Source organism: Diorhabda carinulata, chromosome 1 (assembly GCF_026250575.1).
Source record: "Diorhabda carinulata isolate Delta chromosome 1, icDioCari1.1, whole genome shotgun sequence".
Taxonomy (NCBI): domain Eukaryota; kingdom Metazoa; phylum Arthropoda; class Insecta; order Coleoptera; family Chrysomelidae; genus Diorhabda; species Diorhabda carinulata.
Window position 1 is genome coordinate 28,981,056 of NC_079460.1, and position 13,083 is coordinate 28,994,138.

General features: G+C 30.2%; 1 protein-coding gene across 1 annotated transcript; it reads left to right on the top strand.

The window, feature by feature from the left end:
* The first annotated feature begins 3,888 nt into the window (after positions 1-3,888).
* On the top strand, positions 3,889-8,773 carry LOC130894354 (electron transfer flavoprotein subunit alpha, mitochondrial). The gene is made up of 6 exons (XM_057801165.1): positions 3,889-4,125; positions 4,321-4,461; positions 4,709-4,973; positions 6,142-6,357; positions 7,272-7,423; positions 8,523-8,773. Exons 1-6 carry the CDS (start codon positions 4,099-4,101, stop codon positions 8,697-8,699), a joined length of 978 nt encoding a protein of 325 aa, XP_057657148.1. The 5' UTR covers positions 3,889-4,098; the 3' UTR covers positions 8,700-8,773.
* Positions 8,774-13,083: the final 4,310 nt, after the last annotated feature.

A 13,083-nucleotide genomic window follows, 5' to 3' on the forward strand; every position in this document is an offset into this window, starting at 1 on the left:
TTGACAGTTCTGACACACATTAGAAAGCCACAGAATATTTTCGAATAAGGATTGCACAGAACTATAGGAACAAATGTCTCATGTTATTTAGATAAACTAAGAAAAAATCACCTAAAATATTGGTGCTTACTAATCACTATGAAGCCATGATTATCATTATCTTCGACATATATATGTCGACATATTAGTATATATATATATATATATATATATATATATATATATATATATATATATATATATATATATATATATATATATATATATATATATATATATGGTGGTTAATCTAGGTATTCACTTATTAAATAGAAGTTGATAGCTGATTTCCATTTACAACAAAACTCAGAATATTCTCACTCAGTATGCACGTTCATATTCAGTCTGTCTCAAAAATTTTATTCACTGATCAGTTACGTCATTATTTGGTTATAAGATACATACAAGTGTCACAGTTCACTTGAATGTAATGGAAAGAGGCTATGTCAGTTATTAATATTCTCACTTAGTGATTGGTCGCATGTTCGCTGTTTTCTGTCCATCCTTAATGCGCAATTTCTTGTTGTTGGTTGACGCTGGCTTGGAACGTCAAATAAGATCACGTATAATTTCGACTAGAGCGTCATTTTAAATTGATGCATCGTCAAATATAAGAGCGTCAAGCTTCAAAATATACCATCTTTGCCAATAGACAATTTTTTCAATAATTGCTTGATTAAATTCTTAGATTAACTGAGTGAATTATTCTGATCTATAATATATCCTTATGATTATATCGTTAAAGTTATTGATAAAATACTCTAGAATATTTAACTCGTAGTTAATTGCCCTTTTTGACAACACTATGATAATATGAGTTAAGGTTTTTTGCTATAATATCTGAATAAAAAAGGCAAATAATGTTTAGTTTTGGACGCTACGACACTCTAGTCAAATTTGTACCATGTGACGACGTTTGATACTCTAAACCAGCGTTCAGCGTCAACGTGAAATTGCATCTTCAATGTTTGACTAGTGTATTTTTTACGTAGAAGGCTAATTTGATGCAAATGTTACATTTAAAACTCCAGCTACAAAAACTTTTGACTTTTATTACTTCAGTTATTTACATTAATTTGCCTATGATATTTCATGTTAAATATTCATAGATTTTCTGTGTTTATACGCTTATATTCAGTTGTATAATAGATTCTAGGTGTTTAATTCAACAGTTAGTAGCAATTCACCCACTTACACGGATTTTCCACTGTTTTTCATACCAATAAGCTAGAGATGACAAGCCGTAGTAACCTGTTAATTATTCTGCTCAGAATCATATAAGGGGAATTAATAATTATAATAAATAATAATAAATTTTAAAAGTTTGAAAAACAAAAAACAAACAAAGTAATCCGTCAGATAATCGAATTTACCCAATGATATAGAGTGCATTCCTCCAAGTGTTCACAGCGCCTGAAATACTCTTTTGGGCGTTCCACATAGCGACTACGATCGTTGTAGTCATGATTAACATTCACGATTACCCTTGTCAAGAGGTGGGTCGAAGTGAGCGTTGAAATAATCAACGGAATTTTTAAAACTCAAGCAATGCAGATTGCAACCATGAAAATCTATCTCATTATTTGATGCAGTATGGGATATTATAAGTACTTTTGAAGCATTCTTATTACGCACCACCAAATATTGTACTATCGCCAAAGAAAATATTTTGATTTTACTTTAATGTTAATCAGTTAAGCACTCCACGAAAGAAATCAATAACTTACAAATTATAACATAGCCTCTTAAAGCTTCCGCTTTATTTTTTTGTTTGCCATTTCTTAATATTTATCTTAACGCTCAAAACGCCTCATAATCCATTCCATTTGGGTTTACGATTATAACGCTCTGGACTAAGTGGAACAGAAAAGATCGTAGTCGTGAACGTGATTGTTGTGAGGAATGCACCTATATTGGGGTAGAAAGGATCATATCATATGGCTATGATCCGAGTACTTCTATCAATTTCAGAACGACAGTAAAAGTATTCTGTAAAGAAACTTTTTTATCGGCGTAACCCGACAATAGCATCAGAAAAGCTATGTGAAAGAAGAGCGAGAAAGAGCATGGGTTTACCACTCTCTATCTCTCTACTCACTATTAAAATCAAAACTTGTTATTCTTCTCCCTTGCCGTTCCCGCCACTCCCGTTATGGCGATGTAATCATATTAGAGTAGAGAGACATAGATATTTGTATCCCCATATATTTAATGCTCCTTTAATATTTCTAGTTGCCATAACTGGAAGCGTGTCCCATGAAGTGAGACAGCCAATGACTAATTCTATATCGTTCTTTTTACTTTGAGCGCAAGCGTCGCGCCTGTAATGGCAAGTGGAAAAAAGTAAGCCACTCCGTTCTCCAGCTTAAAACCTATTTATTATAATGAATTTTGTTAATGCTCTGTAGCTCATAGACAGAGTCGTAAACTGTGAACGTGGAGGTCGTGCGTTCAAATTACTTTTATTTTAATTTAATTTATATGAGTAACTAATATGAATATTTTCAAATAATAACATTATTTATGAATATTTCATGCATCGTGGAATTTTGCTTAATAATTTAAATGAAAAATGTTATAAACATAAACTTAAGAAAAAAGAATATGAAGTTCAATTATAAAATTGTGTTTGAGTCTACAGACGTCAGGTCAAACATCCCAGCCTCATGAGATAACAATTAATCTGAATAATGTAGTTAATTATTCGAAATGCATTTGTTCATATAAGTACGAGAGGGAGAAACTTGAATATCTACACGGAACTACCAAAAAAGGGCACAAGAGTTTTATTGGATACTAAAGTAAGATTTTAACAACTAGTACATTAACACTACAATTTCTACCACGTTTTTATTGTGTTCAAAGTGCAGCTTGTGGATGTGTGGTTGTTTTTTATCTTTTAAAAGCACTTTACACAGGTGTATTATTTGACTATTCAGATTAAAATTTCAGATAACACTTTCTATTGTTCACAAATCAACAAAATTGGTTCGTATTCTGGCTTTGCTGCTCGCCTATATTGGAATTTAAAAAAAAATTAACAGATGTCTCTCACTTCAAAATTTTCGCAAGTAACGACTAGTAATACGCTGACATAAAATATTGAGATAGGTTATGTAATTGTTATTTCCATCTGGGCTGCACCCAAGAAGTCACATTTCCCTAAACAAAACTACATTCATAACGACCTAACCTATTGAAATTTAATGTTATCCATAAATTTACCAATCAATATTGAACATCATTCACTACAACTTATCCTTATCTAACCAATAAAAATTCAACGTCATTTATAATCTAACCAATTAAAAATTGATGAAAACTCCTATAGTAACCAGAATCAATTTTTCAATTAATCAATATTTCTATCAACGTCAATTTAAATATTGAATTTTGAATTCCACGAGTTTAAAATTTTTTACAAGCATTAACAATATCAAAAATCACCGGGAATCTTAATTAATTTTTGTAAGTAGAATTTTATTATTGTTATACACATTTCTTATATTGCATTTGACCATAATTTCAGTCCCAGACGATGAATACATAAGTATTCGAAAGCTCGGAAAATATATTAAAGTTAGTCCACTTTGGTGTTTCATTACCACGTTCCAAATAAGAAACCGCGCATAATATAGCTGGCAAAGACTTCTTTATAACTCACATTTATATATATATATATATATATATATATATATATATATATATATATATATATATATATATATATATATATACATATATATGTAGGTGGTTTGTGATATAAAGTTCTCCTACCACAAACCATCATATGGTTTGTATCTCCTACTGCTGTTCTTTAATTTGGTATTCTCTCCTCCAATTCCTAACCTAAAACTAACAAAATAGCATTTGTGTAAATTATGCCAAATGTCATGTATCATATCACCACAGAGAAGAAGAAATGTCATGTATTGCATGTTATTCCACATAGGCAGCAGATGGATATATTGTATAAATTGTATTTTTGAATGAACTTTGTACTGTTAAGAAACTTCTTATTATTTCGTTGTTAACTAATTTACCACTATAAGATCAAATATGTTTTCTAGAACTTTGGGCCCACAGGTAAGCTTTGAAGCTTTTTTATTAATTATTTTCAATCAATTATTTGAAATTGAAAAATTATAATTTTTATTTAGTTACATATTTAGTGGTTAATTAAAATGTCTAGTACGGTTTTATTTGTTTTGTGTTGAAAAACTAACAACAGCTACTACTTGAAATTCCCTATTTTAACAAATGGATTATTCTATATTTTAGTTTAGAAGGTTTCAAAGTACATTAGTAATAGCTGAACATAATAATGAAGTCCTAACACCAATCACACAGAACGCTATAACTGCTGCCAAGAAATTGGGTGGTGAAATATCTGTATTGGTTGCTGGAACCAAATGTGGAACTGTAAGTATTTTTATTAATAAAGAAAATAGATGAAAAACTTTGTTTCTATAAAAAACATGTAAGAATATGTTGGAATAACATTTAAATAACCTTAGCATCTCCTTAATCTGTAGAATATTTGATTAAATCAGTTTAAAAGATACCTGTTGTGTTGCAGTATTGAATAATGTGAATTTTCTTTAGTTCTATTAACAAGAAAATAATTTATATTCTGGTAATAATTTTTGTTATTTGAAAAAAATTATAGCCCTCTTCATCTGTAGCTAAAGCAAAAGGAGTATCCAAAGTCTTAGTGGCTGAACATGAAGCATTTAAAGGGTTCACAGCAGAAAGCTTAACTCAGTTGGTATTAAATGCTCAAAAACAATTTAACTTCACACATATCATTGCTGGTGCATCTGCTTTTGGAAAATCTCTTTTACCTAGAGTAGCTGCCAAACTTGACATCTCTCCAGTATCTGATGTTATTTCAATCAAATCAACTGACACTTTTGTAAGGACTATATATGCAGGTAAATGAAAAATAAAAACTTTTCAATTTATCATACTCTGGTTACTGAAATTGATGTTATGTACTAATTCCTTATTGTAACGATGACAAAAGTGACTATTTCACCAAATAATAATTGTGAAATTTTGGGACGTCCTCTCTATTATTTTCACCGCAAACAAGCAACATCTAATTGAAATCACTATATGAGATAAATTGCATTTCATTCCTTTGCTTCCAAACGTAGTTAACATTTTTCAGTATCACCTTCATAATAACTTTGGGACTTAATGTACTTTTATGTGCTTCTTTAAAATCTTTAGTTATAGTTCAATGTTGGGAACATACATTTTGCAATATTTTTAGTAACATCCCAGGTAACAAACATATTTTAAGGTTCTTACACACATGTGGTAGTAAAACTTCCATCCCTATTTAGAATAGTATGGAGTAGATATCTGCCCTTAACATGTATGATTTCAATTTATTTAAAGCCCATCCTAGCTTATCTGTATCATAAAGGAGTGATGAGACAGGAAAGTAGGTGTTTATAAGTTAACTCACACTTTGCTTCCTACTTTCTGTATTGTAAGTGCCATCTGCTTTCCGCTTGCCTTCTGCTTGCTGCCACAATTGCTTCACTAACCGTTTCAGCTGCCAGATTTATAGCTTTTTGCCTTTAGGTAACTATTTCCATACCTCCTTTGAAATTTCCATTGAGGGAGCTCCAAAATTCTTTCTTTTTTGTACCTCTGGAGTTATAGTATTTGATTTTTACTTGAAATATATTCAGATCCGATTTCTTATAATGAATATTGGTCTATAAAATTTTCACTTCCCATTGCAAAGATATATTCGTGGCTCAGAGAGAGAACTTTCCTTCCTCGATGGGAACAGCCAGCATTTGAATAAATATTTTTTTGCAAACAGTTTACTTTTGTTTAATCCAGATGACAACTTGGTTATCATATGCTTGTCATATAGTGTAGTTGTGAGTGTACTGATAGTAAACAGTACACTTTACCTTAAGTATTTTAATTTTAATGTCATATTTTCAATTATTTCATCAAATGCCTCCCATGTTAGCTCTAATTTTGTTTCTGTAATGTCATTTCACTTAGATATATTAAATAAAATATGTACTATTTCTGTTGTGTTTGAACTGACTGTTATTATTTTTATATTTTCAGGAAATGCCATACAAACATTGAAAGTAAATGATCCTATAAAAATTTTAACAATTAGAGGAACAAATTTTGAGGCTGATTCATTAGAAGGTGGATCTGCACCGACTGAAAATATATCTGCTGATGGATGTGCCACTGATATGACTACATTTATCAGCCAAGAACTCAGCAAATCTGATCGACCTGAACTAACAAGTGCCAAAGTTATTGTTAGCGGAGGTAAATTAGTATTTTACTCACACTACTATTCAAAACATCTTAAGAAAATTCTTTTAAAAATATTGTAATATTTTATTCATATAAAAAACATTGTAATCAGCATCCCACATTGATAATGGTTTAACACATGATTGATTTATTTGTTTGGGGCTCTATAGGCTACTTCAAAGTTTTTGTCAATAGTATTTGCAGGTTTTGATTTAGAAAACCATAATACAAATAGAAAAACCACAGCAGAACTGGACAATACCACAATGGGAATGAAATGTTTTATTTGTTGGAAAGTTTCAAGTTTTTTTATTCAATAGTGACTAGACATATATACATTGCTATTAGTGTTGGTAGTAATGTTAGAGATTGTTGGTATTGATTATAACTGGAAAAGTGACTGCAAAAAGAGATTCAAAATAGTCCTAACCCCACCATATACCTTGGAGTGAATCTTATTGATTTTAGATAATGACAAATCATCTTGTTTAAACTATGTCAGAGCTTATTGAACAGAATAAAATATGAAAAATTTCTATAATTTACAAAGTCCATCTTAATAAATTTAGCTGCCATTTGTGAAAATATAACAATGTAAGAGCAAATGGAACAAGTTGAACGAAGATTATTCTCATCAATTAATAGATTGGTTATATTATGTAAAAAATATATGAAAAAGGCTATTGGCTTCTTGGTTTTATTGGATTACTACTTGCTGTTTTCAAACCTTCTGAGCTATTTGCCTAATATCTTGAAGATACAGAGTACAGAGTAGTTTACATCAATTATGGATTAAAATATTTGTTAAAAGTTGCATATAAATACAAGTTTTAAATAGTTTATTTATTGAGTTGTAATTTAGATAATTATCCATATATATTTTATTAGTTCATACAAATCCTGTACATAACAATAATATTTTTTAGGACGTGGCTTAAAATCTGGAGACAATTTTAAACTTCTTTATGATTTAGCTGATAAGTTGAATGCTGCAGTTGGAGCTTCCCGTGCTGCAGTGGATGCTGGTTATGTACCTAATGATATGCAAATAGGTCAGACAGGAAAAATTGTAGCACCAGTGAGTACTTGTTATACCATTTATCATTTACCTTTATTATTAGTATTTTATTTAATTTATTACTAAATGGCTTTAGCCATGTTGGTGTGGTACGTAATATTAATATCACCCTTTATCATTACAAATCAATTAAAATAAGAATATGCATCATGACTCAATCCTTCTGTTCGCTCTTCTGTGTACTGGGATACGTCGATCATTGTCGAATACCCAGAATCTGAAATCATCAGAACTTTCCATATGTCCACTACTAGACTTTTCCATTAGGCTTGACAGAAATCCAGTGGCACTTTCAGTCTGAGATTAAACATTACCTCTTTTTATATAATTGCTAATTTTTTTGTTGATAACTCCACACAAAGTTTTGATGAAGTGATGTAGACAAAACAAACCTTTGTTTAGAGCTTGAAGTCGCGGAAATCGGTCTTGATTTGCATCATTACTCTTGAATTTTCATCAATCACTTTTTAGGTTAAGTTTATGATTTTGGCAAATGCTAGTGATTTCAATGTTACAGTTCTAGGTCGCTTACTTGAACAAACTGATTTTAAATTAAATAATAGTTTGAAAAGTTGAAAAACACACTTCAATATCAGATCAAACTAAAAATTGGAAAATATTGTTTCAACACTTCAAATAATGATTGAGTGATTAATAAAAGATACCATTTTAATGTAAAATGTCTTAGAAAGTACTCAACCCTTATTTGAAGTATGAAAAAATACATTTGCAATTTTTAGTTTGTTTTCATATTAAGTTGTTTTTTCAAACTATTATTTATTTTCTAATTTTCAATTTGTTTTGATATTAAACCTGATCAAGATTAATTCATTAATTTTAAATAAATCAGACGTGAAGTGCTTAAAAATTTACATATTTACTACTACAAAGGTTCTGTTATAAATATAAGTAATTTCTTCATATTCTTTCAATAATAGTTTTAGACAAAATTCAAATTGTATATTAATATTGCGGGGGAGTCTATATTGAGTATTACATATTCAAGCAATTTGTAACTGTTTTGTATATGTAATCAATAGCATTTATTTTTTACGTGCTGATATGTCTTTGAACTAAATTTTTTAAATATTTTTTGAAGGATCTATATATTGCTGTTGGTATTTCTGGGGCAATTCAACACTTGGCTGGAATGAAAGATAGTAAAGCTATTGTTGCCATCAATAAAGATCCTGAAGCTCCAATTTTCCAAGTTGCCGATTTCGGATTAGTAGCAGACTTATTCAAAGCTGTTCCTGAATTAACTGAAAAGCTGTAATATTAACACATGTGTTATACATTTAAATGAATATCATTTATTAGCAGTATACAATATATTTTTACATTACATAATTTTATTTTTGTCTTACCTTTGTATATGTTAGTTGCTTCAAAAATATATATATATATATATATATATAAATATATATATATGTATATAAATATATATATATATATATAAATATATATATATATATATATATATATATATATATATATATATATATATATATATATATATATATATATACATATACAGTCGAACTCCGATAATTCGAACACCGATAATTCGAATTCCTCGTTAATTCGAACTTTTGCGTCGGTCCCTTGACATTCCTATTACTAACACATGTAAAAAAACCTCGATTATCGAATACGAATTATCAAAAAAATTCGTATTTTCTGTGTTAATTACCGAAAAATTCGAATTTTTGGCGTTTAAATAATTGAAAAGTTCGAATTTTTGATGTTCGAATAATTGAAAAATTCGAATTTTTCTTGTATAAATTATGTATGTACAAAGGTATTAAAAAATTCGAACTGTTAGTGTTGAAAAAAATTGAAAAATTCGAATCTTCAGATTAGAGGTAAGACGACGATATTTTGTCGAATCACTCGATTTGCTTCAAAGGAAAAAATCGTCAGCATGAAGCAATCTAGCATAGCTGATTTCTTTACAAAAAAATAAATATATGTATTTTTTTTTATTTTAAGATAAATAATCGGTCCTTTTTAGGACCAAAAATTCTTCAAACGTATACAAATTATTATTTTAAATAAATAAATAAATAAATAAACATGTTATATACAGTCGAACTCCAATAATTCGAACTGCAAGGGACCGTAGCAAAAGTTCGAATTATCGAGGTGTTCGAATTATCGGAGTTGTGCACATTTACATACATATATGTATGCATTTCGATGCATCTTTCCATTTTATAAATAAATAAATATGTTATGGGTATATAACATGTTTATTTATTTATTTATTTATTTAAAATAATAATTTGTATACGTTTGAAGAATTTTTGGTCCTAAAAAGGACCGATTATTTATCTTAAAATAAAAAAAAATACATATATTTATTTTTTTGTAAAGAAATCAGCTATGCTAGATTGCTTCATGCTGACGATTTTTTCCTTTGAAGCAAATCGAGTGATTCGACAAAATATCGTCGTCTTACCTCTAATCTGAAGATTCGAATTTTTCAATTTTTTTCAACACTAACAGTTCGAATTTTTTAATACCTTTGTACATACATAATTTATACAAGAAAAATTCGAATTTTTCAATTATTCGAACATCAAAAATTCGAACTTTTCAATTATTTAAACGCCAAAAATTCGAATTTTTCGGTAATTAACACAGAAAATACGAATTTTTTTGATAATTCGTATTCGATAATCGAGGTTTTTTTACATGTGTTAGTAATAGGAATGTCAAGGGACCGACGCAAAAGTTCGAATTAACGAGGAATTCGAATTATCGGTGTTCGAATTATCGGAGTTCGACTGTATATATATATATATATATATATATATATATATATATATATATATATATATATATATATATATATATATACATACATTGTTCTAGTGCGTTGGTGACAATATCCGCATCTTCGTTGAGAGCGGTTGACTTCCGATTGATCGTCCGCACTTCCTGCGGTCCTTACCGCGGCAGGTACTCTTATCTGAACAGGAACGCCACAAGCAGAATTTTGTAGGTAAACAGTTACTACATTTCGCCGGAAATCGCAATAGGTCCAGTTGTTTTCTGACTGTCTTTTGATCAGCCATGCATTTTGACAAGCTGCATCCATGCCAAAAGCAAACAAAGGGAACCACCACTTTTTGCCGCTATCCTCATGGAGTCAACGTTTTCGTCAAAGTGGTCTACCCCACCCTTGTACTTATTGTACATCTTGATGATATATATATATATATATATATATATATATATATATATATATATATATATATATATATATATATATAATAGAACCAAACAAAATTTTAAATCAAAATATTTTATTACCAAACATATTCTTTTAATTGGATACATTTATTACAGCGAACCTGCAAGGTCTCTAGACCTTGCATGTTTCTTCTTGCTCTGCAAACCTCCACAGCTTTTATTACCTCCTCGTTGGAAGGAAATTTACGACTTTTTTTTCCAGTTGAGGAAAGAGATGATAGTCGGACGTAACCAAATCTGGTGAATAAGGGGGGTTCTAGTAATTCAAACCCTAAATCACGAATTTTTTGCATGACAACATGGGATTTGTGTGTAAGGGCGTTGTCCTGCAAAAACAAAATACCTTTGGATAGCTTTCCGCCTCTTTTCTCTTTAATTTTTTTCCGTAGAGTGGTCAGTAATGTCGAATAGTAATCTCCAGTTATTGTTCCATCCTCAACCAAAAAATCAATCATGATTACTCAATGGCAATCTGACATAGAAACTGGCCTTCCCGATTTGTAATCATCTTTAATGGAAAATTTACCTCTTTTGCAGCTTGCAGTCCAATTTTTCACGGTCGGATACGAAGGACATTGATCACCAAGGTTATTAAGCATATCCTCGTAAATCTGCTTACCCCTTAAACCTTTTAAATACAGGTACTTGATGATGGCTGGATACTCCAATTTTTCGATTTTCACAATTTCGGTGGACATCTTTTTTCTTTTAATTTATTGCGTAACTCTGGTTCACTTTATTGACGTCAAACTTAATACTGACACTTCTAATAAGTTATTGTTCGTTGCTATGGTAACACAATATTTTGTATATGCATGGAACTGGTCTAGGCTAACATGATATCAATACATCTTCGTATATATATACAGAAGACAAACTATTACATCTATGAAGTTATAACCAATTCGTTCAGGAAGCTCGCTAGTCACATAAATCACCACATATTCTTATGAAGATGTAAAAATTCAGGAATACAATCGCAAGTTTTCAAATTTTAATGAAAGAAATTTGACGATATTATCAACACAACTAAATTATAAATTTAAGTATTACTGAATCTGTTAAACAAATAAAAAATATGAAAACACGTCCAATTTTGAAATAGACAAATTGAAAAATACCAGAAAACTCATTTTTAAATCTAGAAAAAACAAAATATGAAAAACAATTAAAAAAAAATAAACATCGCAAACTCAAAAAAGCTTAACAATCAGTAACTCGGCACAAAATGACATTAAAATAAACTCCGACTTATGGCTAGAAAATATCTCTAATACACACATACCAGAAGATATAACAGAAGTATTAGCATTTGGAAAAAATTTCGCTCTTCCATATAAAAATGAAAACGAACTACCATATATAGAATATGTTTCAATTATAGAAGCTGCTATTATAAATAAACCAGATCAAATAAAAGATAATATCAAAGCTGAAGTAGTAAATGCCATTACTAATCATAAAATAAAATGTCGTCATCATATAACGCGAAAAGCTAATGACACTCGAAAACAAATTAAAAAAAAAACTGGAAAAAACTAAATTACAATTTTACAACCAGACAAATGTAATAAAAAAATTAATAACGAATACCAATGATTATAACAATAAAATGACTGAGTTACTAAGTGATACACAGTAACGTTGCCAGGACTTGGAAATGAGGGGGGCGGCGGTTAGCACAGATTTTGGGGCTCTTCCTACTCTCAGAGTCAGTAAAAAAGGAAGGAAGGTTTTAAATTAATACCAAAAGTCTGTGTGTTTATTTTCATTACATAATAACAGGTACATTTTTGCAAGTTAAAATCACTTGTCTTCTCCCCTGCTATAAAACAAAGTCCATTCTATGTGGCTTTAAAGAAAACTCATCCAGCACATCATTTGGTGTGATAAAAATCTCAAGTTGCACATTGAGCAAAGCCAGACTATTTAAACGTGTCTCACTTCTTGTGTTTCTGAGGTAGGATTTCAGTCGAAAAAGACCTTTCACTTGTGGCAGTCGTTACTGGCAGTGTGGCAAATATTTTGAGTAAATTGTGGACTGCTGGTAGAGCAGTTTTGTCACACATATTTAGCGCTTCAACAGCACATTTCGGGTATTAAGGAGTCATCGTATAGTATTCAAAAGATCGAAAAGCCATCAATCATTATTCCTTATCATTTAATTATCAGACAACATTCACCCTCCACCAATAGACCTTTGCACTATCTCTAGGCTACCCTGTATGCCACATACAGTTTCAAACACATCTTGTAGTTGCCACAACTACCTGCCCGCCACATTATCAGCTGCACATCGCGCCCTGACCAAACTAACATTAGCCACTAATGTAGTTTGCAGTTGCGACTACACACTGATGCATGTGCGAAAAATACAAAAACAATTCAGGTCCACGACCTCT

What these genes read in the sequence shown, in the direction of transcription:
- LOC130894354 (XM_057801165.1), top strand. Translation starts at nt 4,099, where the DNA reads ATGTTTTCTAGAACTTTGGGCCCACAG. An exon ending in TGTAAGGACTATATATGCAG is followed by an intron (nt 4,974 to 6,141) that starts GTAAATGAAAAA and finishes TTATATTTTCAG; the next exon opens with GAAATGCCATACAAACATTG. An exon ending in CAGGAAAAATTGTAGCACCA is followed by an intron (nt 7,424 to 8,522) that starts GTGAGTACTTGT and finishes TATTTTTTGAAG; the next exon opens with GATCTATATATTGCTGTTGG.